At 55.0% G+C, this 26,736-nt stretch overlaps 2 protein-coding genes across 10 annotated transcripts in view; one reads left to right on the top strand and one right to left on the bottom strand.

Moving 5' to 3' along the window:
* PPIP5K1 (diphosphoinositol pentakisphosphate kinase 1) overlaps positions 1–26,736 on the bottom strand; it is a 54,402-nt gene that overhangs the window by 27,604 nt on the left and 62 nt on the right. For 6 of the 9 annotated variants that reach the window (XM_041419017.1, XM_041419008.1, XM_041419014.1 and 3 more), the window contains exons 1-17: positions 15,970–16,025; positions 12,032–12,199; positions 11,574–11,748; positions 10,882–11,077; positions 10,700–10,790; positions 9,622–9,707; positions 9,231–9,385; positions 8,052–8,153; positions 7,607–7,768; positions 6,677–6,798; positions 6,110–6,211; positions 5,303–5,389; positions 4,794–4,869; positions 4,178–4,287; positions 3,131–3,216; positions 2,617–2,745; positions 483–604 (exon numbers count right to left, since the gene is read on the bottom strand). In XM_041419017.1, the coding sequence (XP_041274951.1) occupies positions 483–604; positions 2,617–2,745; positions 3,131–3,216; positions 4,178–4,287; positions 4,794–4,869; positions 5,303–5,389; positions 6,110–6,211; positions 6,677–6,798; positions 7,607–7,768; positions 8,052–8,153; positions 9,231–9,385; positions 9,622–9,707; positions 10,700–10,790; positions 10,882–11,077; positions 11,574–11,720 (1,773 nt within the window). In that variant the 5' untranslated portion in view covers positions 11,721–11,748; positions 12,032–12,199; positions 15,970–16,025. Of the gene's footprint in view, positions 1–482; positions 605–2,616; positions 2,746–3,130; positions 3,217–4,177; positions 4,288–4,793; positions 4,870–5,302; positions 5,390–6,109; positions 6,212–6,676; positions 6,799–7,606; positions 7,769–8,051; positions 8,154–9,230; positions 9,386–9,621; positions 9,708–10,699; positions 10,791–10,881; positions 11,078–11,573; positions 11,749–12,031; positions 12,200–15,969; positions 16,026–26,736 lie in introns of those variants that run through there. The other 3 variants (XM_041419011.1, XM_041419009.1, XM_041419010.1) reach the window with 3 other exon arrangements.
* Positions 16,329–25,730, top strand: CKMT1A (creatine kinase, mitochondrial 1A). The gene is made up of 9 exons (XM_041419018.1): positions 16,329–16,919; positions 21,978–22,176; positions 22,505–22,600; positions 22,716–22,937; positions 23,428–23,513; positions 24,432–24,555; positions 24,690–24,824; positions 25,147–25,272; positions 25,480–25,730. Exons 1-9 carry the CDS (start codon positions 16,771–16,773, stop codon positions 25,594–25,596), a joined length of 1,254 nt encoding a protein of 417 aa, XP_041274952.1. The 5' UTR covers positions 16,329–16,770; the 3' UTR covers positions 25,597–25,730.

Here is a 26,736-nt window from a genome sequence, read left to right as displayed (position 1 = left end):
CAGCCAAGGCCACCACAGGATTCCCTGTGGCTTTAGCAGAAAATGAACCTGTCTTCTCCCCAGTCTCCACCCCATAATGCACCAAAGACATTTCATTCCCCTTTTAAATTCAGCAGGCAAGAAACGACCCCTCTGGCTGGGCAGCCACCCCAGAAACATTCATTTTACAGGCAATCAATACTCAGCAGCACATCTGGTGTGCTCTAAGATCAAGCACCAATAATAATCCATACATAACTCCTTCCTGACTGAGAATCCTGCCCTGGACAGGACACTAAGGGTGACAGGTGTGTGCAGATACAGCAGATGTTCAGTACTGCCCCATACAGCTGCTATTAGCTCTGTGCACCCCAGTCCATCCAACAGAGAGCGGCAAGATCCCAGGAAAACTCCTTCCTCATCACCAGAGGTTTTCATTTAGAACCAGCATATTTTAAGAGTAATGAAGCAGAACAAACGGATGCCCAAAAGAGAATACAGACCTTTGCAAAAGCTGCTGCTGTCATCTGAACTCTCCCCTCGTCCGAGGCGTAGATCTTGAGATCGTGGCGGTAAGTGCTGTGCAGCCTGAGCAAGCCACAGCCAGGGAAACCAGCGTAATCACCTGCAACCAAGGACAACTCAAAGCTCATACTCTCACACCTGCTAAACTATCAGCTGAATACACTGGTTTAGACAAACAAACTTTATTGTAGTAACAAAGTTATGTAGAGAATTAGTCACTTGCATAGGCAGCATTTATGCTGCTCCAAAATAGACATTTCTAGCTATACACAAGGACTAGAAATGTAACGAAGTCATTGCTTAACTTGGGAAAGTTCATTTTGAGGGAAATAATGAGCATTCACCAGCCAAGTCTGAGGCAGCCCAAATTCTGCAGCAAACTCTACTGAACACCTTGTAGTAGTTTTGATAGCCTGAGTACCCTGGTGCACCATGAAGATGCCCCAAAAAAGAATCAGCAGCAAACTCTACTGAACACCTTGTAGTAGTTTTGATAGCCTGGTGCAGAATGAAGATGCCCCAAAAAAAAATCCCTTCCTTCTGCTTGTTTTCTGCATGAGAGCAGGTCCTGCAGCCCTCAGAACTGCAGGGAGGGAGGTTCAGCAGGGAAGTTTCCAAAGCAGATCCGGTACAGATACAATTACTTTGTGGCACAAATTGCCAGTTTATTTCTCATGTCTGAGTCAACCACAAGAGTCAGATCAGTAATGGAGGAAAGTAACTCATGAAGCTCTTGAGTCTGACCTCCAAAGTCAGTGCAGTGGTCACTATTTGCTGCTGCCTGGAATCCCAGGGCAACTCTGCACAGTACCCAGTCACATTGTGTGACAAGACAGGAACACTACTCCCAGCTCAGAGCCCACAGCTCAGAGAAACACCCTGACAGCCAGGCACCAGCCAGAAATCAGATGTATGTCTTGGGAAAGCTGCCAGGCACCAAATGCTACCCATGAACATAGCACTTCCCTGTGAAACAAGATCTCCCCATGAATGGCCACATGGAGCAGTACAAAGCTGCTGCTCAGAATGACTCCCACCTAAGCAGGGGGGTCACTTCCCTGTAGGAAGTTATGAGGTTAGTCAAGCATTACTTCCCTTTGTGAATCCATGCTGACTACTCACAGTCACCCGCCTCTCCTTCATGTACCCAGGAATGATCTCCAGGATTAGCTGCTCCATTAGCAGTTCAGAACTGTGCTGAGGCTGACCTGGCTGCAGTTCCCTGGGCCCTCCTTGTCAGTTTTGAAGCTAGGAGTGACACTTCCTCTCCTCCAGTCCTCAGGCACCTCCCCAGCAGTGCCTTTCAAAGAGAATCCTTGCAGGGACAGCTGCCTGCTCCCTTGGCACTGTGGGTGCAGCCCATCAGGGCCCCTGCGGTCATGTATGTCCAGATTGCTTAAGTGTTCCCTGACCCGATTCTCTTCCACCAAAGGCAACTCTTTCTTATTCTAGAAAGAAATCTTCTCCAATCCAATTTAAATTTGCTTAATTAATTTGAAATGTAATTAATTAAATTGAATTAATTTAACACACAAGTCAAAGACAAGCATATCCAATACTAGGCTCACTGGATCAATCCAGTATATTACTCCTGACTCAAAGGCAATCTCAGCATTTGGGGTTTTTTTTCCCTTTCAGCTCTTGTTGATTTGTGTGCATATTAGATGCTTTTTAGCATCACAGAACTATGGTGCAGAAAATATGGAGCTGTTACCTCCTTATTCTCCTGTCTCAGGGCAGAATTATCTGTGTTCCAAGACAGATCTCCTCGGTTCTCTACATTTGACCTAAATTCCTTGTTAACCATTCAAAAACTTTGCATTTGCTGCATCAGAATGTGCCTTATTAGAACCACCTGTCTTTTTTGAATCCTGGCACATTCTGTAAAGAAAGCTGCTGCATTCCATGACACCCTGAAGTCTAACAGCAGATCTCTCGGGTCAGCTTAGGGATCTTTGGGTACAAAACCCACCTGAATTATTCAGCCCCACCATGCCAACTCAAAAGAACAAAAGTTAACCCCAGAGGCTGTATACAGCCACAGATGCCTGAGCTACCCTCCCTGGGCTGGGCAGCCTGGCAGCAGGACCAGAGGCACCTGGCCAAACTCACCTTGGCCTCCGGGATACATGCAGCGAAAGGCTCGCCCCAGCTCCTCAGCCTGGACTCTTCCTGCCGGGGTCAGCTCTCCTCCCCACTTAAGCACCAGGAGAAGGGAGGGGGAGCACTCTCGGCGAGCTTCTAGGAGACAAACAGGTACTCACTACACCAGAGCTCATATCTGAGCCTGCAGTGAGAGGACGGGAGGAAGAAGAGGTTGTCATCAGCACCTTGCAGAGTGTGCTCAACACAGGCCTGACCCAAACCCCCCCAGGAAACAAATCAGCAAGTAGGAAATTCAGAGTCACTAGTTTTTGAAGATATAGGCTGATATTCACAAAACTGGAAGTGCAAGCCCTGTAGAGCCAAGCAGGGTGCACTGGCATCCCTCCAATCCTTCCCACGATGTGAGCAAAGATAAGATATGGGTCACCAATTCTGCTTGCATGTCCAGAGGCCTGCAGGGAGGGTAGCTGAACTCTGGGCTTAAAGATCGGGTTTAGGTAGCACCATCAGGTTTCTTTACCTTCATCTTCACTCGCAGCTTTTGGATGTCCATGAGGCAGATAGGTCAACTGAACCTTACGGTTAATGCCAGAAAAATGTCCATACCTGTCATAAGGGATGGAGAAAAAAAACCTGAAACAATCAGCTCCACCCAACCTTTGCCCAGAGGCCCCCAGGCAGTACCCGGTAGAAGTACAGCACAAACAAACAAAAGAGACTTTCTGCTACAACACCCATAGCCATGCAACATGATTTTTGTCACCTCCCTGTGACCCACCACAGACCCCCAAAGCCACACAGCTCCCTCAAACAAAATTCAAAGATCCATTCCCTTGCTCTTCTACCAAGAGCACTCTACGCTGTCATTCCTCACTAGAGCTTTAAACTCTGTCAACATCTTTAACAAGTGGATTGATGAGATCACAGAGAAAAAACACCCTGACAGATGCCTTGAGGATAACCATATTTCTGATAAGCAGAAAGAGCAGAGGAGGGAATCACAGCAAAAAGTCCTGCTCTGTGCTCCAGAGACAGCCTGAACACAGATGCTGGCTGTGTGTGCCATAGCTGAGTCCTGAGAGGACTCAGGACATGCAGTCCTGAGAGGAACCCTGTTTTGTTTAGAAGTTGTCAATACCACCACATTTTTATTTTGACTGTACAAAACCTCAGAGGATACAAACATCTTTTAATGTTTTCCAAGCTCCTTTTTGCTAAACTTTTGGCACCAGGACAACTTTATTTAAAACAAGTTTTATTCCAATTATATCAAAATGCTTCATATCAACATGGTCCCTCCAGGACCCCAGTTCCTCTTCTGCAGAAAAGAAAGCTCAGTTTTGTCTCAAGTTGTTTAGCCAAACACCAGACACACTTGGGACAAAGACCAGCAGGGTTTTGATGTCAAGGAGAATAAGTGAGGAACATGGTGCCTTTCAGTTACTAACAGGGGACAGAGGAGACCCCAGTCTCAGGCACCAGCTGGCCAGGACACCAGCAGCACAGCTGGCTTCTGTATCACATGCTCTGAGGCAAACCCACAGTGCCCCTAGACAGGAATGCTTACATCTCCAAGACACTCTTCAGCTGTTCCAGTTTGGATTTCCTCTCCTCAATTTCACAATCACTGTGGGTTCCCAGCTCCACCACAAGCTGCCGTGCAATGTCCAGCACTTCCTGTTGGAAAGCAGAGAGCAATTCTGCCTCAGACTCAGCAGTGTACTCCTGCAAGGCCTCCTAACAGCCTCACCATGGTGTCTGTCCATGCAGACACTCCTCACAGGCATGTCATTTCACAAGACACAGCTCAGGCAGGACAATCTTTCACACTGCAGTTTGCTTCATCCCCATGCTGTACTACAGTCCTGCTGAGAACCAAGCAGGTTCCTCCAACTGCCCCACTCCCTGTCACAGACCCATCTGTCACCAGAGGCAGCCACAGCTGGTGGGCAAGCCACACCAGCCATCTCCATCCTACAGTGTGCACCCAGGCAGCACAAGTTTCTGTTCTGCTCTCCTGCTGTCACCCAGCTGGTGTTCACAGGGTGCAGAACGAGACAGAGAGCATCTGTGTGACAGACTGTTGCCCTTTTGGAGGTTTGCACCCTCCCAAAGAATTGCCTCACACCAGGATCTGTATTACTGCATATCCCACACAGTAACCCCAGAATGTACTTCCTCACCTGTAGCTGCTCTGGTTTCTTCAACTTCAACTTCCCTGTCTTGTAACCATCATATTTCTCAAATAATTCAAAGAACCTGAACAGACAAAAAAGAATGCTGATCCATTTTCTGCTGTTTCAATAATACAAGGAGGGTCATTCCCACATGTGCATTCAGTCTCTGTTCTTCAGGGAGAACCAGCAGGCTGCTGGCTCTTCCCTGTGCTTCAGAAACTGAAAAAACAAGTGTTTTTCAAAATACAACCAGTAAGCAGATACTAGCTTCCCATTCAGTGGGGCACTTCCCTTTTCAGCACCTACCATACCTTCACTCACCCTTCCAGTGACAGAAGGTGTCAGGATCCTTGTGGGGAAAGGGGGCTCTCTCAACTGGTCAGAAAGCATTTGCTTGGATGGGCCAGGAAAAATAATGCCTCCTGTGCACTCAGCCCTCTGCTCCTGCTTCTGGTTTAGAGAACAGGCCCTCATCCCTTCCCAGGAGCACAGCAGCTTCTTCCCTTGGCTCTTACCGGGGATGTTTCACTTCCATCTTCATCTTCTGCTTCGGGGTGCGATCTCCATGCCGGATGACTGCAATAACACAGCGAAGCTCCATCCTGGGGAAACACAAGATAAAGATGACAAATGTGCCCCTACAGTCCAGAACTGCCACCAGGAAGTAGCTTCCCATTGTTCTTTCAGCTCCATTCTTCTGACACCTGCTTTCCTGAGCACGGGTAGAATTTCTCCCAGACTAAACCAGACACAAGTGCCACAGCTGCAGAGGGAGTCAGAGCTCTGCAGACACTACTGAGTTGAGTGGTTTCATACCAGTGTACAAATATGCTGAGGATCACAAAGAAACTTTTGCCTTTGATCTTTTAGCCTTATGTGCTAGAAAACTAGTAAGGCCAAAGCTATCAAATGAGGGGCTGCCAAGCATATGGGTAATTATGAATATTTCAGCTAAGTGTTTCCACCTCTTTCACTGGTAGCTCAATATGCACTTTCTCCAAGTAGCAGCCAGCGACAGCATCTGTCCTGATCTGTTTCATGTCCTGAAGAAGAATTTGGACCTCTGAAAGCCATGTAAGCAGTTTCTATAACTTCTTCAGTTACTGCTCATCTGCATTCACCAAATCTACAACTAATCTCCAACCTGTCACAACTTCCACGTGCACAGATAAGCCTTTCCACAGGCATTTCGGGGTTGCAAGCAGCACAGCAGCTGGAGGATGCCATGCTGCTAGTGGTGTCAGGCCCTTGGACAGGGTTTTTCAGGCTTTGTCACTCACAGCCATTGCTGGCATCCTTTTGAGAAGATGGCAGGTACTTACATGGTGCCTGAAGTAGTGGGGACAATGGGGATGTCTTCTGCCTCTGTTGGGATGGACCAGGGGATATGAAACTGGGGAGCCAACTCCCTCATGATTATATTTCTGGAAGAAATCAAAATACAACGCTCACAAGAAAATACATTCCCTTGGTTCTCCACCTCCTCCTTAGCAGTCCTGCTGAAAGATGTGAAGAAAGCCACAGAATTTCTCCTCACTTTCATTGCTGAGACACCTATCACACCCCTAACTACCTCTGGGGCTAGTTAGGGCACCCAAAAGGGGTACCAGTTTCCCCCACATCACCAATACCACAACTGGGCTCAGCATGCAATGGAAAGTCCTGGAAGATACATCTAGCTGTAGACAAAGACAGCTCCTGCCAATGCAGGCAGGAGCTCCAGGGCTTGAGAATAACCCGCTCCTCCAAAGCCAAGCTTTCACCTGCTCAGCAAATGACTCGCATGAACCACCTGCAGACTTCTCTGACATACTGACCAAGACTCCACATTTCACTTTACTTTGCTGTGAGTTACCTTACCACCTTATCAAAACTCAGATTGCTCATACCCAAGGATTTTGGCACAGTCATCATAATACTTCATGGAGTTCTTCACAAAGCTGAAGCCGTTCACATCACAGACAAAGGAGTGGCCGTTGGCCCGCAGGAGGTCGAACCCACACACGGTTTGCTGCAGGAGGAAGCAGAGGATTTGGGACATGGATACACAGGCAGGAAGCAGTGCGGGACAGCAGCGACCCTGCCAGCAGGGCACACACAGACCCAGCCAACACTGCCCAGTTCAGCCCTGCTGGTGCTACAGCCATCCTCCACTCCATGCCCACCTCACAAGCCCAGAACAAATGTGAAGACATGCCATCAGTCAGACCTTTACCCCCTTACTGCTGAACCCAAGGCCACAAACCCCCAATGAAGCCATCAGGGCCAACCCCTGACTTCCCAGAGCTCTAAAGACCAGAAAGAGCAGCTCCTGGATATCCTGCTCTTCCTTTCAAATCCAATAATTTTGAACCCGACTGACAAGCACAGACAAATAGTGCTGCAGGCAAAGACACCCATCACTAAATGGAAAAGGCTACAAGGTAGAAAAGAGACCAAATCTGCATCAGTTCCAACTGCATGGGGTGCCAGTTGCAGTGGAGCAGGAACAAGGAGTCCAGTGCTTCCCCCACTGACACAGTTAAGACAGGATGAGCACAAGTCAGATAGAGAGCAGCATGTTCAGGATCCAGTGTTAAATGCTCAGATGTGTGTGGACACCAGGCACTGACCAGCCCAGAGGGCATCTGCTGCAGGCTCTCTTGCCTTCCCAGTCACCTCTGCCCAGCAAAGTGCCACAGCCAGCAGGACCAACAACTGGCATCAGGCATGGAGGATTGCCATGCCTGAGACATGCCAGGATGACAAGTTTTAACACCAACCCTGACACTTATCAGACATTTGTGGAGTCCTGCTTGCACAGGAAAGAAAATACAGACCTTAAAGGCCACGCAGACTTTACGGGCAACGAGTTTCTCCATGGCAGTGAGCATGACTGGGTAACGAATTTCCTTCCCTTCACTGTCCCGTTCCACTTTGCCATCCAAAGCAGGGGATTTGCGAGCCTCCGCATGGGCATAGTCCGGCCCAACAGTGTACACCTGGAATCAGAGCGAGCACACCTGACACAGCCACCAAGACCAACGGCAGCTTCCAGAAGGTATTTCTGCTGCAGACACACAAAAGGAGGCGAGATGGTCTCACCCATTCCTCCTGGTGTGATCTACAGAGCGCCTGCTCCCCACTTTGGGGCTGAAACTGTGCAGTCAGCACCTCAAAGCTCAAGTGCACATTCCAGAGCCTAAGTAGGACTAAGCAGAACTGCTGAACTTTCAGCTCCCCCAGGCCTGACAAAGGAAGGCACCATTCCAGGCTTTTCCTTACCTTCACATCCGTGCCATCCGTAGGCATGAACTCCTCATAAATGTAGGAGCCTGTCTTCCTCACACTGCTCTCTGGGGAGTACACGCTGCTGCGGCTGCCAATCTGAAAGCACAGAATAAACACCTCAGGGAAAAGCACAGGCATCCTTTCCTTAGATGGAAGCAGAAAAGCAGAAGTTTCACCCCATATGTAGAGGATTTAGCAGACTTAATGGATTAGCATCTCGGGCCCCCCAGACATTACAGCACACTTATTTATGGAGGACAAAAGAGACCAAAACACAGGCAGCAGGTATGTCATTTTCCAGGCTTTAAAGAGGAGAAAAGCTATTATAGACCATTAATTTGTTTCCAATCACTTCAAGGATGTGAAACAAAAATAAAGTGAAAAAATACCTAAAAAGTAAGGAGCCTAACTAATATGCAAATAAAAACTAATTTGTTTCCAATCACTTCAAGGATGTGAAACAAAAAAAAGTGAAAAAATACCTACAAAGTAAGGAGCCTAACTAGTATGCAAATGAAAATAAATTATGACAGGTGATAATCCAACCAATTTAATTTTTTTCTAAGACCATGATTTTATTGACATCGAGGATGATGCTGTTTTCATTTTTAGTAAGGCTTTGGATACAACCTCAAGAAGCATACCTGTCTCTTACCTAAGGGAACAATCATTTTAGGTTTATCCATGCCAGATGTGTAACTGATTGGAAAAAAGATATATCACAGCTGTAACTGTTCACCGGAAAAGTGGGGGACGCGAGTAAGGGCAGATTTCCTGTGAAATCTAGGAATAAATACTGCTTTTATCACATGTGCAAGCTACACTAAATGGGAAGGGCAAGAATGATGTTAAATGACAGGAATGTAGGTTTTTTGAAAAATTCATCTTGATAAACCCAGGAGAAATCAGCATGCAATTCAGAAAGGGACACAGTGCTCCATGACTACAGGACAAAGGTCACCAAGAGGACGGGGAAGGTGAAGTCAGCACCACCACTAAAATACATCCTTCTGTGGTTCCCAGGTAGATGCGGTTGAACTAAAAGTTCTAAGAAGGTCTAAACTTCCCCAGCACAAAACCTTGCTTTCCCTTCACCTGCCCCAACACTCCTTCCTGAAGCCACATGAGTCTCAGACGTGTTGGTTCCAACACGCTCTGGAGACCCCTCCTCACCTTACGGAAGAGCCGCTGGCTGCCCCCGCCTGCTGATGTCGGGTAGTAAATATACACATTGTGGTCTTCAGCACTGACTGGCTTCTCTACAAATGGCTTTGGGAACACAGCTCCGTTTACCTCCACATGGTCCTCTCCTTCCACCAAGTTGCACTCTGAAGACAGAGCACAGCAGCAGCACATCAGGAAAGGTGAGACAGTCCTAGTGCAGAGACACAGCCCCTTCCAGGACCATCAGTCAGTTTTGCTGCTGGGACCTTTGCCCACAAAAAAAACCCGAGAGACTTATGAGTCAGGCCTCTTTGAGGTGACTGCCAGTATCTGCCCTCTGCAGACTATCTTAAGTAGCAGAGCCTGGGGAAATGGCTTTCAGTAGAAGTTGGACACTGACCTTCTGGTCTGTCAGGATCTCGATTGAGCACAGCATAGCGGGGCAGGTCTATTCCCTCTTCTTGAAGGATCCGATACACTTCACGCCTGTAGAGGACAGAAGCAGTGTCAGAAGAGTTTAGAAGGTCCTCAGTACACACCAAGGGAAAGACTTCACTCCCACTGATGAAGAACACAGTCAGATGAACACAAAAAGCATCAAGACAACTGCAGGTACTTCTCAGCATATGCTCTCTGGATGAGTTCTATGGGCTACAGGGTTTGCCTCAGTCCTGCTCTGGACACAGATGCCCCAGAGTAAATCTCTACCCAGGCTAGACATGGACACTCAATTATTAGCATGTGCCCAAAGCAGAGCAGCACACCCAGTACACACCACCTGCCCAGACCCACCCCCTTGGAGAGTGCCCTGTCACGCCAAGCTGTCCAGTGTCCAGGCCTGGCAGAAGTGGCAGGAACTTCATTTCATCTTGTGCCAAGGGGCAAACCCCAGTTCTTTCACTAGTTACACCTTGGGATGCCTGCCAGCACCCACATAACACTGCTCACCATAGGGCAGGAGGTGTAGGATCTGTTAGGAGCCCTACTCACACACAGCCAAAGCAGCCTGGGTATGAGGGCTCAAGTATGTGGCTGCTGGTGGCCTCTAGCAACAGATGACCGAGAAACCTCACGTGTCTGACCAAGACAGGTTCCACAGATTCTGACCCAGCCTTGCTCCCAATTTCTGACTCAGAGCCCCATCTCACCACTTAGCTCTCCTGCATAGAGACTAGTCTTTTTGCTTTAGTCATAGCAGCCTTGTTCTGTGAGAACTCTTCCACTCCCTACATCCCAGCCACTCCTTACAAGACATTTACACCAGAAAATAAACATGATTTTACATGGCCTCAATGGTTTTACCCTCAAAGCCATTCCCTTCCATGCTTTGGAGAAACCCCAAAAAGCCAAGGTCCCCCTGCTAAGGTCCCCTTCCTCCTCATCTCACTCCTTTGTGACCAGAAAAATTAAGAGTCCACAGCATGCTGAGAAGAATCAGAGGAAGAGGGAAGGGGCTTTAGTGGCTCACAGACACCCACCTGTCCTGGATGTAATACTGCATATCAAGGTCGTTGATCAGAAATGGTTTGCACAGCTTGGCATAAGCAACTGCCTTATCCAGGGGGAATCCTGAAATACAGGGTGAGGACAGAGGAGAAGGCTGAAAGGAAACGCCCTGCTCACAGCTCAGGCAGGCTAAGGACTGCTAGAGATGTGTTACCTTTGGAGTGGAAGGATATCAGGCAGTCACAAGAGGGCCAGTTTTCCACCGGTTCATTCAGAATAACATCTTCCCCCATGATCACCACTGTGATGTACTCAAACTTGCACAGACGTTCCAGAATCTGTGTCATGGGCTTTGACTTGGACTTTTTGGTCATGGCACAGATTCCCACCACGATCTGCCGTTCTGGAGGCTGACAGAGGGGAAGACAGGGATCAGTTTAGTGGCATTTAATGTAACACTGAATAGGGGCCAAAAGCAGTCAGGAGCTGGAGATCATTTTTTCTGCATCCTGTTCCCGGAGGTTACAGAAAAAATGAATGTTTCTCTCTGCAGAGACACCTTTGCCCTTTTCACAGGTGCCAGAGTTTCCCCAAAAAATTTCCCTGGTGAAACAGACTTACAGGAATGTCAGGTTAAGTCTCTAGAACAAAGAAATCCACCAGTTTTCCTGAATCAGATCTGCAAGCAAAAAAGCTGGATTTCCTGAGGCAGTGAGTACGGCAGCATGATGTAATGTGTCCTGCCATAAATGCCACTGCTGTGTCCCACGGCTGTGCCACACAGCCAGGTGCTGTGTCCCCTGCAGTCCCAAACAGCTGCAGCCCCAGCAGCAACCATGCAAAACCTGGCTGAGACCCAGGGATTCCACACAGGTGCTCCAGCCCAGAACGCTGGGACCTCCTTACCGACTCCTCCTCTTCATCATCTTCAAAGAAATCAGTTTCGTCTGTCTTCATGTTTGATCCCAGAAATTCTGTCTCATCATCTCTGGAACCAACAACAAACCTGGGAGCAGAGTTCTCTCCCTCACTGGAGGTCGTCAGGGACGACATTGCAGCTTTGGTGGCCGACCATCCCGCTCTGGAATTACAGTGTACAAAAGGGAGAGAGGTCAGATGCAGGGCGACCCCAGGGCCAGCTGCTTGATGGAAGCAAATGATGGTGGGGAGGGCAGGGACTGATCCAGCATGAGGGAACCCAGGGAGAGAGCTGCCCAGCACAAAAAGGGGGAACAGGAAGACACTCTCAAGGTGGGAGGGGAACCAGAATTCTGGATTATTTTAGATAAGCAGCTCCATTTTGCAATTAAGCCCCTTGCACTAGGAAAGTGTCAGCACCAGCATTGAAACCATGTAACCCTTACAGTGATGCATGTCCAACCGCTGTCTAAATCATGGACAGGGACAGGGGACACTCCTGCAGACTCATAAGCCCAACAACATCAACTGGGACTCCAGAAGTCAGTATAAAGCTCAGGTCAGTGACAGTGATTTTCCAATTGCCAATGTTCATCCTTTCAGCTCAAGAAGACCTACAGTTACAGAGAGAACAGTTTGAGAGGTGCAGGAGTTTGCAGGGAGGAAAAACAAGTGAAAACTCTATGGCAAGGAAAGAGGACACAGAAGGAGCATCAGCAACAGTTTAGGTAGCAGGTCAGGATGTCCGGGTTTGCAAGCTGGCATAGAATCACAGAATACACCAAGTTGGAAGGGATCCATCAAGACTGAGTCCAGCTCCTGGCCCTGTACAGACACCCCAAGAACCCCACCGTGTGCCTGAGAGCATTGTCCACAGGCTTCTTGAACTTACACAGACTTAGTGCTGTGACCAATGCAGAGTGGAACAATCACCTCCTTTGATCAGCTGCTGAATATATGCTATGACTTAGAAATGCCAGGAAAGGATCATGTCCTCCACTGTCACCTACAAGAGCAGCAGTGCCTGCCTCAGAGGGGACAGAGTCTGAACACACCATCCAACTGACCTGTACGTGCCAAGGACACAGCTGTTCACATCGACCTAAGCTCCACCCACAGCACCAAGCAGGTGTCTGTCACTGTGCTTTTCCTTATTATAGAGTAGCCAAAAGCATTCCTCCTGCCTAAGGATCCACTGGGGGAGCGGACATCGACCCAAGCAGGTGTCTGTCACTGTGCTTTTCCTTATTATAGAGTAGCCAAAAGCATTCCTGTCCCTCCACTGGGGGAGCGGACATCGACCCCACAGAAACCACACAGGGGACACAGCAAGGCTGGACTCCGTACATACCACACCAAGGATGATCTCCTCCATCTCAGTCCCATGCACCGAACCCAGTGCTGCTGCTGCCACAAAATCCTCAAAGCACAGCACACATCTGGCACTGAAACGTTTCAGTCAGAGCTGATACTCACCACCAGTGCTCGCTGCTAGTGGGAGGAACAGTGCTGGCAGACCAGGCTGTAGAGGTATTTACTGTGCACTCCACATAGCCCTGCTATCTCCAGAGGAGGACAAGAGTAGCATTCCCAACATACTCAGGAACCATCTCATGCCTGTGTCCTGCTGCCTCAGCACATCAGTGCAGAATGAACCCTTAGCAGCTATACTATCAGCTGGAAGGCTGATGATTTGATGAAGTGAAACAAACCACGCAAAAGGAGGAGGAGGGTTATTTTCTCCAATCCCTTACTCTCCCCTCCCTCTTGGAAAAAAACCAGATAAGCAGCTGGAAAACCTTTGGCCCAAGAACTCAGAAAGCAGTAACTTCTCTGTATTCCTCCTCCTATCCCAGAGACAAAGCCTCTTCCTTGCTCTATAGCTGTTTCAAGGCCATGACACATCATACTCACATCAGGTAAAAACTCAGAGCCTCACTGAAGCTGACAGCCACTGATAGCACAGGTGTGACTATGATGTTAATAAGGAAAGCCTCTTGATTTCAGGTGTGGGGGGAGGGTTAACTGGAACCTTCTTCTAGTTTTTCTTAAAAGCAGACCCCTTACCATAGACTTATACCAGGCAAATACAGACTCTTGATGAACAGAACTTTTAGCTACAGCCGTAACTAAGTCATTAAAAACTCAGACTGTTGCTCTTAAATGGACACAGGAAAGTGGAGTTCTATTCTGGTATCTAAGGACAGCGACAGGAAGTTTGCCCACCACACCTGAGCCAGCTCTGGTGTTGAACTGGCACGGGGCTCATATGCCAGCAGGGTGGCAAGTGCCATCATGGAACCCTTGCAGGCTCCTGCACAGCACACAGCCCACTCTTTTCACACCAACCACAGCATGCTGATGGCTCTGTCCCAGCTGACTGTGAGCTAACTGCTCATGGAAGCCACACATTTTGCCCAGTTCACAGCTGCTGAGAGTGCTATGGGCCTCACCTCTCACTAATCACAGCAAGAAAATTCAGTGTTGAGTTAATGCTGCTGACTGTGTCACCCAAGGGAGACAAAAGGACTAATGCAGCTCTGGCACATGCACACAAAAGCTAAGGATGATCCTGGCTATGAGTCAGAATATTCAGGCTTGGTAGTCCTGTCACAGATACAGGAGGAAGTACATGCCAGCTACTGCAGCTGAAGACTTTCCTGCTGCACTTCCAGGAGGGGCAGCTGTGATCTGCTGCACAGTCATACCAAAGGTTACCGAAATTACCCCAGCAGCAATCCAAATCTGCTGACACACAACCCTAAATGGAGCCACAGACCTTACCTCTGATGGCCTGGGACTGTTTCAGCTCCCTAGACTGCCCTGTATTAGAGATAAGAAACTATACAGGAAATGGTTTTCTGGTTCCCCAGCAGATCATTCTGGTGCTGTTCAGATAAGGGTGCTCACAAAGTAAAGAAATTCTTTGTGCCCTGCTTCTGAGGTACCAGACATTTAAGGTGTGAGGATGTGATTAGGTCTTGTATTACGTTTGTACTCAGTGTGGCATTAACCAACCAAAGAGTGGGCTTGCATGTCAGGGTTTTGTGTCATTTCAGTTTTTAAACAAAAGGTGCAGATGGAGGTGCAGTCTCTGCAGTGCCAGGCTGACCGACAGGAGCATGGCTTATCGTACTGTCAGTGGCAGGAATTTGGGATTACCCCGGCGAGCAGAAAGCCTGCAGGCATGATCCAACTTAGAGACCCACAGCCTAGCCAAGCCAGGTCAAGTGCGTGCAGGATCATGACTTCTAAAAATACACATAGCTGGCATTTTAAAACACTTATGCTGCCAATGTCTTGTAGAACTATCTGAAACCGCTGGTGGCCCTACAACCAACCAACCAGTCCAAAAAAACCAACCCTGAATGCTTAGGCCCTGAGCAGTGAAATACCTTTGCATGCGTGACCACTAACACGCCTCTGCATGACCAGTGACACACAGAGAGTTGTTTCCACTGCTGCAAGGGCTGTTTGCATTAAGGTTAATTCCATTCTTTAACATGGTGAAAGCTGTGCTCCTCTCATGGGCACTCAATTGCTTCGGAACAGAAACATCACCTATTCTGGGGTCAATAATTAAAACTATTTGGACGCGGCGTATGAGAGACAGCCCTCTGTTCTGGTAACACAGGCGTTGGCAGGCGGGAAGCCGCAGCCACGTCCAGCGGATCCCCGCAGCGCTGTCGGGGGGCCGAACGCCGCGGGAGCGGCAGCGCGGAGGGCGGAGCGGAGCACGGCGGCAGCCCCCGCTCCACCGCACACCGAGCGGAGTGGCGAGACCCCTCGCGTGTGCCGCTGCTCGTAGCGCACTGTTTAACCAGACTCGGGGCACCTGTGAAGCGCCAAACTCCTCAGCACGGGAACTCCTTCCACGCGGCCGCTGTCGCTGAGGGTTTACTGCGGGGGGCCGCTGCCGCTCCACCCCGCGCACACCGTGGCGGCTTCACGAACACCGGCCCGCCAGGCTCGGGAGAGACGGCGGCACCGGAGAGCGGGGCAGAGGCACAGGCAGGGGCCAGGACCGGGCCGGGAGAGCGGCGCGCCCTCAGGCAGCCCCGCCAAGGGCGAGCCGCCGCCGCCCGGAGAGCGGGCAGGCACCCGCCCCGCGCCGGCACGCACAGGCCCCGAGCGGCCTGCGGGCGGCACGGGACCGGGCCGCGCCTCGCCGTGGCGCCGCCGCTGCCGCCCACCTGGCGCTCCCCGCCAGCCGCCGACAAACAGGGCCCAGCAGCGGCGCGGTCGGCCGCCCTACGCCTCCCCGCCTTGCGCTCTGCTTCCCTTCGCTTCCCGACCGGCCCCGGCCCCGGCCCCTCGGCCGCCCCTGCCCCCCCGGCGGCAGCAGGGGGCGCCACGCCAGGCGCCGCCATTTCGCTCCGCTCACCTGCGGCCTCCGAGCGCACCCTGCGCTGCGGGCCCTGCCGCCGGCCAATCACCGTCTGCTGACGGCCGTAGGCAGCCAATCGGCGCGGAGGAGGCGGGGCCGGCCGGGACGCGAGCGGGCACAGCATGGCGGCCCCTGGCGGCGGCGGCGGGTCCTGCAGCGCGCTGTAACGGCAGGCGCGCGGCTGCACCGGGAGGGACGCGCGGCCGTAGCGGCCGTAGCGGGCTGGGCGCGGGGTTCTACTGGGTGGCCGCTTCCTGTGTCCCAGAGCAACGCAGCTCTGCGCCAGCAGCTCCCGTCCCTCGGGGGTCTGCGGTAGCGAACGCGGCGCACTTCCTGGCCCGCCGGTGCGGCCCCGTCGGCGTGGCGGGCACTGCGGGAGGGCTGGTGACCGCCGAGAACAGGCCCCCGACCCCGCGACCCATCGCGGGCCGCATCCCGTCGAGGAGCCGCGGTCGCCGCTCCCGGCTTCAGGTGGACGAACTTTGACCGGGCGGTGCCCGCCCGCCCCAGGGCGCGGCCAGAGGCTCCGAGGAGCGGGTCCCGGTGCGGAGCCGGCCCGCCTCGGCGCAGCCGCCCCTCCGGCGCTGTCCGGAGAGCGGTGCTGAAAGCGGCGGAGGCTCGGTGGGGCGGGGCGGGGCGGGGCAGCCAAGCAGGTGGCGGTGCCGCCAGGCCCCCCCGTGCCCCGCCGGCTCCCCGCCCCCGCGCGCCCCGCCGCCGTTCCCGTTCCCGTTCCCATTCCCGTTCCGATTCCCCTCACGTCCGCTGCCCGCCCCGGCGCGCTTGCTCCGCCGCTCCGACATGGCCAGCACCTTCGCTCGCGCTCTCTCCGCTCGCCGCTCCGCCGGCCTCCTGGCCATGGTGGGCGCCGGCTCTCTCGCCGCCGGCTTCCTACTCGCCCGGGACTCGGTCAGCGCGGGCGAGCGTCAGCGTCGGCGATACCCGCCCAGGTAATGTGCGCGGGCGGCGAGGGCGCAAGGGCGGGGGGCGGCGGGCGGGGGACGATCCCTGCGGCACCGGCACCGGCACCGGGGGCGGGCGCGGCGGCAGCCCCGCGGCTCCAGCCTGGGCGGCGGGTCCCGGAGCAGCTCGTGGGGACGGCGCGATGGACGCTTCTCGTCCGTGGCGGGAAGGACCGGGAGGCCCTGGACCAAGCCCGCCCGGCCCCGGGGCCCCGGGCCAAGAGGGCGACGGAGCGGCCGCAGGGGCTCAGCCGTGTTGGATGGATCGGCCCCGCCTCGGGCTGCTGGTCACCGGCCCCGCGCACAAGGACACCGGCACAGCCCGGCCCGGCCGCGGTCCCGCAGGGACCAGAGGGCGCGGGTCCCGGCTCTCCGGGGTTCGTCGGGGTTGCCGCGGGCCCCCTTCACGGGACCCGCGCTGGCAGGGGCTGTGAGGGCTGCGGGGGCCGCCGCGGGCACATTCCCGTGTCCGGGGGTTGGCTCCGGGCGCTGCGGTCCCGGCAGGGAGCCCGGAGCTGCCAGCTGCCCTGGGTGGTCCCAGAGTACCAGGACAAGCCGCTGCAGCCGGGGACATGCGAGAGCAGGAGGGGACAAATGCTTGAGAGTAGGACTGGGGTCCCGGGGGACTTCCCGGGATGACCGGGAGGGCAGAGATTGGGGTTGTTTGGGAGACAGCAGTGCTGGGACCGCCAGTGCCAGGGGGGACATACCCCAGGCTTGGCCCAAGAGAAGCCAGGGAGACTTTGCCAATGTCCTGGTAGGAACAGGATGGAGCAAAGGGTCCATTTTGTCCTGCTGGCAGAACACCGAGGATCTCTGACTGTGGGAGCTGGTGTCAGAGCAGCCCCTGGCCCGACCTCATCTGGCTGTTCCAGCCTTCCCACGCGCCTGCCTTTGGGACAGGGACTCCTCTATTGAAAAGAAAAGCTTTGCTGGCAGGTCCTGGCTCTTCCCTCTCTAGGCCAGTTTTTAAAGGGAGAGCTGGAGGGGCCTGTGGATGCTGAGCAAACAGCCTCATGGGTGGATTTTGGATGACAATGAGATGTGCACTCAGGACTTCTGGGAGGTGGGCACAGAGTTGAGCTGGGCCAAGTGGGCGCGTACATGGTCACAGGCTGGCTTAAGGGTGCTTTTGAGGTAATGCTGGCTCTGCAAGAGCCCTGGCCCCATTTGCACACCCGGCGCCTGATCCCTTAAGCCAGATAAGTGTCACAGCTGCAGCACAGTGCTAAGGTTCACGCTTTAGACCAGAAGCTCTCACGTCACTCCCCTCCAAACGGCTCTTTGCTGCCCCAGGAAGCCCAGGAGGGCCAAGTGCCTCACATTCCCGTGGTTCCACTCACCATCGCTTGCCGTGGCAAGTGGGGTGGAGGAGACAGAGGCTGGTCCTGCCCAGTGTTTGTGCTGCCAGCCCTGAGGACCACAGAGTGGCACGGCGCCAGACAGGACTGGACACGGTGCTACCTGTGTCTCACAAGAGCTAGGCAGAGTGGGAACGAGGGCCACAAGGGGAGAGGATGTGGTGGCCACCAGCCAGTCCTTATGCTGGCAACAGCTGCTTGGTTTAGCACATCCTCGAGGCGGGCCAGGAAAACGAGGACTGAGTTTTCCTGCCCATCCCAATGCCAGCAGGGGCTGCACAGGGAAGGAGCAGGGTGGGAAGGAAGCAGCACGTTGCTGCTCTGAACACCAGCAGCTGCTGCCATCCCTGCACCAAATGCCGACAGTCAGAGCGGTGTGTTGTGGTGCTGCATTGCAGACTGGGAGCCCTGGGCATGTGGAGGGCTCGCAAGGAGCTGGCACCGGGGAAAGTTTGGGACAGAAACTGATTGAGTTAATAGAATTACAAAGGCCGGATGTTATTGATTATTTACCTCCCAAGAGGGGGATGTCTTTCTGAACAACTGCAGAGACACAGACATCAGGTCAGGAGGGGATGAAGTCAAGGTGAGGCTGTGGCTGAGAAGCTCTAAAATGAGCCTCCTGGGGGGTTCTGTTCAGTTGGGAATGGTTTTGTGACGGTGCTGACACTTGAAAAGAACGGGGTGGAGCCCTAGGGGTGAGCTGCAATCCCTCACTCTGCAGCTGACTGGCCCGAGGATTTTGCCCCTCTAGTCTCTAAGTTAAAAACCAAGAGACACTGGCAGCAGCCCTGAGGGGTCTGAGCAACACTCTACAGCCTCCTTTCAGAGGCACTGTAGTATGGATGGCCATGCTGGAAGGGCATAGGCACTCCCAGCCTCAAGGAGACATGGGCACCCTGTGCCTTCTGCCAGGGGGGTCCTGTGACAGGCATGGCACCACGTTTGGGGCACCACGTTTGGGGCACCACGTGGGGCTCCCTGCCAAAGCCTCTCCAGACAAAGCCCAAGCCCCTTCCTCCCTGCCTAAGCAAGCCTCGTGCTTGGCTGCCTGCCAGCTCCCAGTTCCATGCCATGACACAGGGTCTGCTGCTCTCCCCACACACCCCCACACCTCTCCAGAGGCCAAGTGTGCCTGGGACTGCCTGGGCACCTCGGGCCAGTGATGCCAGAAAGGGCACTGGAGGCTGCCACATCAGAGGTGAGGAGCTGTGGGGAGGTGCATGTTGTTGTCAGTTCTGGGGAAACTGCCCAGTCAGTAGACAATGGAGTAATAATCCCTGCTGGCTGCTGAGCAGGTCTGCTCCGGGGTCAGGCACCTGCTTGCTCAAGGGCAGAGAGGGCAGCTGCACCACGAGGCACCACAGCAGGCTGAGGTGAGCACAGGACAGCGTGGGCGCCAGTGCTGAGTTGTGCTCCTGGCAGACATCCACGCTTCCAGCCTCTGCAGCTGGGCAGGAGCACACAATACCACAGCACCGTGGAATCGTGGCATCATTAAGGTTGGAAAAGACTTTTAAGATATCACTCAGAGCTGTGGCAAAAAACAAAATTTTTGTGGGAACAAAATAGATGGTGCTGAAGCAGCCATAATTTTAAAACCAGCCTTGAGGACCAAAACCAAGGGGTCAAAGCAGCCCAGGTGCAGCATCACCTTGACACTATGACAGAGGACTCCCGGACACCCTGAGCACATGGTGGGAGTGTGGTGCCACTGCCAGAGCCCTCCAGTGCCAGCCTGAACACAGCCTCCCCCAGAAGCTCCATGGCACCGCAGTGAGCACAGTGCCAGGTGCTCAGGACCTTCACCCCAGCATTACCCAGCTGGTCCTGGCAACATCCATCCGAGTTCAGGTGCTCTAGAAAGGCTGAAGAGAGGTTGCCCCAATTTGCTGGCTGTGGTTTGGGGCTGTTCAGGGTGGGTGCACTCCAGCCAGGTGCTCAGTCAGCACTGCAGTAGGCACAGCACCTGCAGGCAGGAGCCTGGAGTCCCAGGGTTTGGATGCTGGACGCCTCAGGGAAGGTGTAGACAGCTGTGGCAGACAGCATGCTTCAATCCATAGCAGTCTCCTGCCTGCTGAGAGTAAGCTGGCTTTCCTTGGGAACCTCTACTGCTCCTGGGCATCCTCTGTCACACAGAAAGCACAGCAAGTGGTCCTGGCATGACCATGCTTGAGGAAGGGAGGAACCTGTCCAGGTGTCCCATTCTGATCAGCAGATGCTTTTTACAAGTGTTTCACCCTGGGGAGACAGTGGCCAGCAGATGACAGGGCAGAAGCAGTGAGGGAGGCCAGGGCAGGCTGCATCCCATGCATGCCACGTCAGCCTCTTAGCTGGACCATCTCATCAGGGCACAGGGCTGTGTGTGGGTTGGGAGCAGCCCTCAGCACCCTCAGCCCTGGGACCAGTTCTTGTCTGGAGCAAATGCCTCCTTCTGCTGGTCCAGGCAGCAGTGCTAGTGCTTCCCCACACAAAGCAATGGGAGTCCTACCTCCCTTTGTTTCTGCAGAGCACAGGAAGCCATGAGCAGTAGCCAAGCTGTGGGCGAAGGGCCACATTCCTTGGCCTGCAGGCACAGGGGAGGAGGCAGTGGCAGCCACAGGGCTCTGCATTGCAGCACAGGATTGGTGCTGGCAGCCAGAACCAATGCCCAGTGTGAGCACTCAGCCCAAGAGCAGGAGCTGAGCACAGCAGGATGCCAGGACTTGCTTCTAGTGCTGATGTCTGACTTGCTCCCAACAACCAGACCTGTGCTAGCCCAGGCACCTTTCCTCCCACATGGACCCCCACCCCAAGCTATGTCACCCCCAAAGCAGGCCTCTCTCAGAAGGGTGTCCCCAGGAATGCAGGACCCCTCCAGCCACCAGTGTGGTCTCCTGGGCTGACAAGGGCCAGTCCCGTCCCACTAAGGTGAGTGGAGGCACCCTCGAGAGAGATTTGGCAAGAAGGCAAGCGGGTCCTGCCCTGCCAATTTCCCTGGGAGTGCAGAACAAGTACAAAACCTGTCTAAAGTGGGAATGAGGTCAAGAGACAGCCTCCCTCTAAGCTGATTAGAGGAAAACATCCCCCTAATACAATAAACTGCACTGGGACTGTGCTGTTCCCACTGGCTGCAGATCAGGGTCAGCCAATCTGCTGCCCCACAGCATCCGGGGGGCAGAGGTGCAGGGGTCCAGAGGTCAAGCAAGCCAGGACCCTGCAGACTGCATGTCCTGCCTCCCCTACCCACTGCATCAGCAGACAAGGAGCAGCCCCCTTCCATCTGAGCTGGCATCAGGGCAGCCCCAGGGAGGACAAGGGGAGCGAGACCCCCACTCTGCAGCCCAGCTGCCCTGGCAGCTCAGTGTGGGGATGGGCTCCCGTAGCCCCACTGCTCACCTGGCAGGTTCTCCCACTCTGGGGCCCTGCTGTGTGTTTGATAAGGAGCCACTCCCTAAGGACTGATCCAGATTTGCCTGTGGACTCTCGTCTTGGTGCAGTGCCAGCCCTGGGCTTGGGCGCTCCCTGTCCTTGCCCTGCAAGGCCTGTAACTGCCTCCTTGCTCCCAGTTACTCTGGATAAGCAGAGTATTTGACCCCTCCCTGAGCTCCCCTGCCCATACCTGCACCAAGAGTCTTTGTGCAGCACAGGCACAAGTGCTGGGGTCCCCTGGCCCCAAAGAACTCACTGGTGCCTCCTCCCACAGTGCTGAGTATCCCGACCTGCGGAAGCACAACAACTGCATGGCCAGCAACCTGACACCAGCCATCTACGCCAGGCTCTGTGACAAGGCAACCCCAAATGGCTGGACCTTGGACCAGTGCATTCAGACTGGTGTCGACAACCCTGGCCATCCCTTCATCAAGACTGTGGGCATCGTAGCTGGTGATGAAGAGACCTATGAGGTGAGTGGCAGCCAGAGCCTTGCCTGCAGCATCCAGAGGAATCCCAGTACCCATGGTACAACCAGCAGCCTGGGTCATCATGTCCTCTTGCCCAGCCTGAGCAGCTGGAGAGGCCCCTGGAAAGTCTCCATGTGCTCCTGCAGGACACAGGGCTCTTTTGGAGCAGCCATTGCTGGAGCCCTGCAGCCTCCCGCTCCACTTGCCCTGTGGATTGCTGTTGCACTGCAGGACACACTGTCCCCCACACTGGCAGTGTGGCCCAGCCAGGCTTGTGGCAGGGGCTTCATGAAGCCCTGGGTTTGCTCTACATTGTCCCACTTGCTTCCAGGTGTTTGCCGACCTGTTTGACCCCGTGATTCAGGAGCGGCACAACGGATACAACCCCCGCACCATGAAGCACGTCACAGACCTGGATTGCACAAAGGTGCAGAAGCTGGACAGTGGTGCTGCATGCGGGTGTCCTTCCTTGGGCCTTGGGGTAGGGCCCTGACGGCCCCAGGGCCACCCCATGAACATCCTGTGGCTCCTGTCTGTTCCAGATCAAGTTTGGCCAGTTTGATGAGCGCTATGTGCTCTCGTCCCGGGTCCGGACTGGGCGCAGCATCCGTGGCCTGAGCCTGCCGCCAGCCTGCACCCGTGCCGAGAGACGAGAGGTGGAGAAGGTGGCTGTGGACGCGCTGAGCGGCCTCACGGGCGACCTGGCGGGCCGGTACTACCGCCTCAGCGAGATGACCGAGAGCGAGCAACAGCAGCTCATTGACGTGAGTCAGCGCAGCTCCCGACCACCCCCGGGTGCATGCAGGGCAGGACCCCTTCCTGGCACTGCCTCTCGGGGAGGTTGCAGCCTCTTTCTACAGCTCTGCTGTCTTCAACCGGGAGCCCTGCCCTAGCAAGGCAGCCCAACAGCACAGTGCTGCTCAGCCCTCATGAGCCAGGAGCTCTCCAAACTCAGCCCCAGCAGCTCATGGCCACCTCTGACTCTTGCCCCCATTTCCCTACCCATGCCCAGAGGAAGGCAGGCTTGTTGCACTCAGCTGGTGCCTCACCAGCCCCTAGCTCAGGGTGGGTTGTGCACCAGCAACCTTCTGCCTCCCAGGCCAGGAAGGCAAGGGATGCCCTGCCTGGGAGAGCCGAGGTGAATCTCCTGCATGGCAGGTGGGACCAGTGAGACAGGGAGTACTGGAATGAGTGAGGGTGCCCTGGCTCCAGCCATGCAGCCTGGGTGAGCCCATGAACTCTGCCTCCCTCCAGGACCACTTCCTCTTTGACAAGCCGGTGTCCCCGCTCCTGACAGCAGCAGGAATGGCTCGGGACTGGCCTGACGCACGAGGGATCTGGTGAGGTTCTGCCCTGGCACTGGGCAGCAGGGCAGAAATGGGGGGGACGTACTGCTCCATCCATCTCAGCCCTGCCACCCACGTTTCCCATGTTTGCCGCGCCACAGACCCTAGCACGTGGCACCAGTGCCCCTGGGCTGTGCTCACCATGGGCTCTGTGGCCTCACCTGGGAGCTCCTTGTGCATCACTGTCAGCAGTCTACTGTTCCCTACGCAAACACAGCACAGTACTGGCAAGAGGGACTGTGGAGCCAGTACCAGCTGTCAATCCTGCCTGCTCTCACCATCCTGCAGCACCTTGCACTCTAAGGCTGCCAAAAACCTCTACTTGCCTTCTGCTCCCTGGGCAATCCCCAGCACTCCTCCTGGCTTCTGCACACTCTACGTGACACCAAATCTACCCTGCCACAGTCACATCTCACTGCTCCCTCCCAGCATCTTTGCACAGCCATGCAACATCCCACACTCCTGCACAGCAACAGCCGGCACACTTGTCCGCCCATGCCACCCACACTGACGCTTTACATGGAAAACATCTCCAGGGCACACACGGTCCCCAGCTCCAGCTGCACCTAACCCAGCCCTCCAGTGCACACTCCATGCCTCACAAGCCCCCTCCCACTGCCTGCATGGTGCAGGAGCCATGCTCCCACCCCCATTCCAGGCTGGGTCACCACCATGCTGGCACCTGCCTGTGCCCAAGGCACTGGAGACAGCTCCCATAGCCAGCAGTGATACATGTGGATAGGCACTGGCCCATGTCCAGGAGCATCCCCTGGCTGCGCACCCTGGTGCAGTCAGCACATGGGAGCCAAGGGCAGCACTGGTAGCACGGTGGCAGGGGCAGAAGGGGCACAGCTGTGTGGGCAGAGGGTCTCTGCAAGCCGACAGCACAGCCAAACACTGCTCTGTCCCTAGGCACAACCACCAGAAGACCTTCTTGATCTGGATCAATGAGGAGGACCACACACGTGTCATCTCCATGGAGAAGGGGGGCAACATGAAGCGCGTTTTTGAGCGGTTCTGCCGCGGCCTAAAGGAGGTGAGTGTTCAACAGCTTCTGCTGTGCCAGCCCCATAAACAGGCAAAGAGGGGCGTGCGGGGCTCCTGTGGTGCTGGCCCTCTGCTGCGTGCTCCTCGCCCAGGCCTGAACAACTGCTTGTGCCTCTAACTCAGGTGGAGCGGCTAATCCAGGAGCGAGGCTGGGAGTTCATGTGGAATGAGCGGCTGGGTTACATCCTGACCTGCCCCTCTAACCTGGGCACAGGGCTGCGAGCAGGCGTCCACATCAAGCTGCCACTGCTCAGCAAGGTATTACCATGTGGTGAGCCAGGCTAGGACTGTGGGGAGCTCAGCAACGAAGGTGCAGGACAACATGGGACCCAGCCCTGGACCATGTTCAGGTTCCCCTAGGAGGCACAGGGTCCAGCCCCTGCCTGCATTCCTGGCCGGAGAGGCCTGGGTCCCAGGTGTCAGCCTGGGTCTGCTTATGGCAGGACCCTGGGTAGGGCTGGTGACCCACTGACAGGACCCTGCGAGCAGCAGGGCCCTGCACCAGGGAGCATTTGGCTACAGAGCCCTGACTCCCTTGTTGTTGGTCCTGCTGAGCACTGACACTTTCTCTGGGCACCAGGACAGCCGCTTCCCTAAGATCCTAGAGAACCTCCGGCTACAGAAGCGTGGGACGGGTGGTGTGGACACTGCAGCCAAAGGCGGCGTCTTTGACATCTCCAACCTGGATCGTCTGGGGAAGTCAGAGGTGGGTGCTGGACAGAGCTGGGGAGGGAGGTTCTGGAATGTGCCTGCATAACGGGCCCACAGTGCCCATGCAGCCCCAGGGCCGTGTGCTGGGGCCAGCGGGTGGCTGCTGGGAGTGGCAGTGACTACCCTGCATGCAGCAGGAGTGGCCAAGTGGTGTGGCTCCCAGGACAGTCCCTCAGTCACCACATCTGTGCTCCTGGTGCAGGTGGAACTGGTGCAGCTGGTGATCGATGGTGTGAACTACCTGATCGACTGTGAGCGGCGGCTGGAGAAGGGGCAGGACATCCGCATCCCCTCGCCGCTGCCGCAGTTCCGGCACTGAGCGCGACCGCGGCAGCGCCGGCGCTGTGGGACCCAGGTCCCCCTGTAGCTTGTGCGATCTCTGTGCCCAGCATGTCGCTGCATCCTGTAACCCACAACGCGTCAGGTCAGACCCCATAAACACGCGCTGCTGTAGCCGTGGCTCAGGCTTCTTCTTACCCCAGTACTCACCACCCCACTGACCTCCCAGCGCCCTGTCCCACTGCGGAGGCATCACTCCGATTTCCCCCCATCACAAGGCTTCACAGTCACCACACATGGGCTCTGAACCCCCTGCCCCATCCCATCCACCCCAGCCACTCCCAGCTGGTATCAGGAGCAGTGCAGCAGGGCCAGGAAGCACTGCATGGCCTCAGGTCCCACACTGAGCAGCACACTCTGGAAGGTCTCCTCTGGCAAATGAAGGTACTCCTGTGGGAAATGTGTCTTGAGCACCCAGGCAGTGGGGCCCATGCTCCTCAGGATCCTGGATGGGCTGCAGCCAGCCTATCCAGGATGGGCAGTGCCTCGGACGGGCAGTGCAGGAGCTCGAAGGCAGGAGCACCTTCACTGTCCTGGAACAGGTCCTGGAGCACAGGCTGCAGGAAAGAGCAATATTGCACTGCCAGTGCTATCCACACCTTCCCTCAGAGCTCCTTGCTCAGCATCCCACAGCGGGCTGGTGGCAGACTTGCTACAAGGGTAAGGACACAGGGACAAAGGGGAGTCTTCGCCCTGAGGCACAGCTCTGACCCCCAGCCGGGGGCTGGCCGCTCCCAGCCACTGGTGGCTGAGCAGAGCCCGTGCAGCAGCCGGTGCCAGGAGCCGGTGTCAGTCCTGGGGGTCGTTCCCCGGGCCCGCGCAGGAGCGAGGAACGGCTCCAGAGCTGAGGGAGCAGAACCGGCCCTCGAGCACGCACCCACCCGCGAGCCCGGGCTCGCTCTCTGGGCTTGGGGTCCCGCAGCACCAGCAGAAGCAGCATTCCCGGGCTGGCAAGGAAAGCAGCCATACCCGCGTCTTGTGGGCAGCAGGAGCGAGCGAGAGGGAGATAGACGAGGTACCGCAGGGCTCGCTCCGGCAAGTCCCGCAGTTCGGCCCCGGAGCCCGGCTCCAGCTCCCGCCGCTACGGCTACCAGCCTTCCTCCGACACTGGCAGCCCCAG

Source organism: Onychostruthus taczanowskii, unplaced genomic scaffold (assembly GCF_017590055.1).
Source record: "Onychostruthus taczanowskii isolate IOZ18803 unplaced genomic scaffold, ASM1759005v1 scaffold6, whole genome shotgun sequence".
NCBI classification, from domain to species: domain Eukaryota; kingdom Metazoa; phylum Chordata; class Aves; order Passeriformes; family Passeridae; genus Onychostruthus; species Onychostruthus taczanowskii.
The sequence above is the reverse complement of the archived record's forward strand: the minus strand, read 5'-3'. Positions and strand labels throughout refer to the sequence as shown.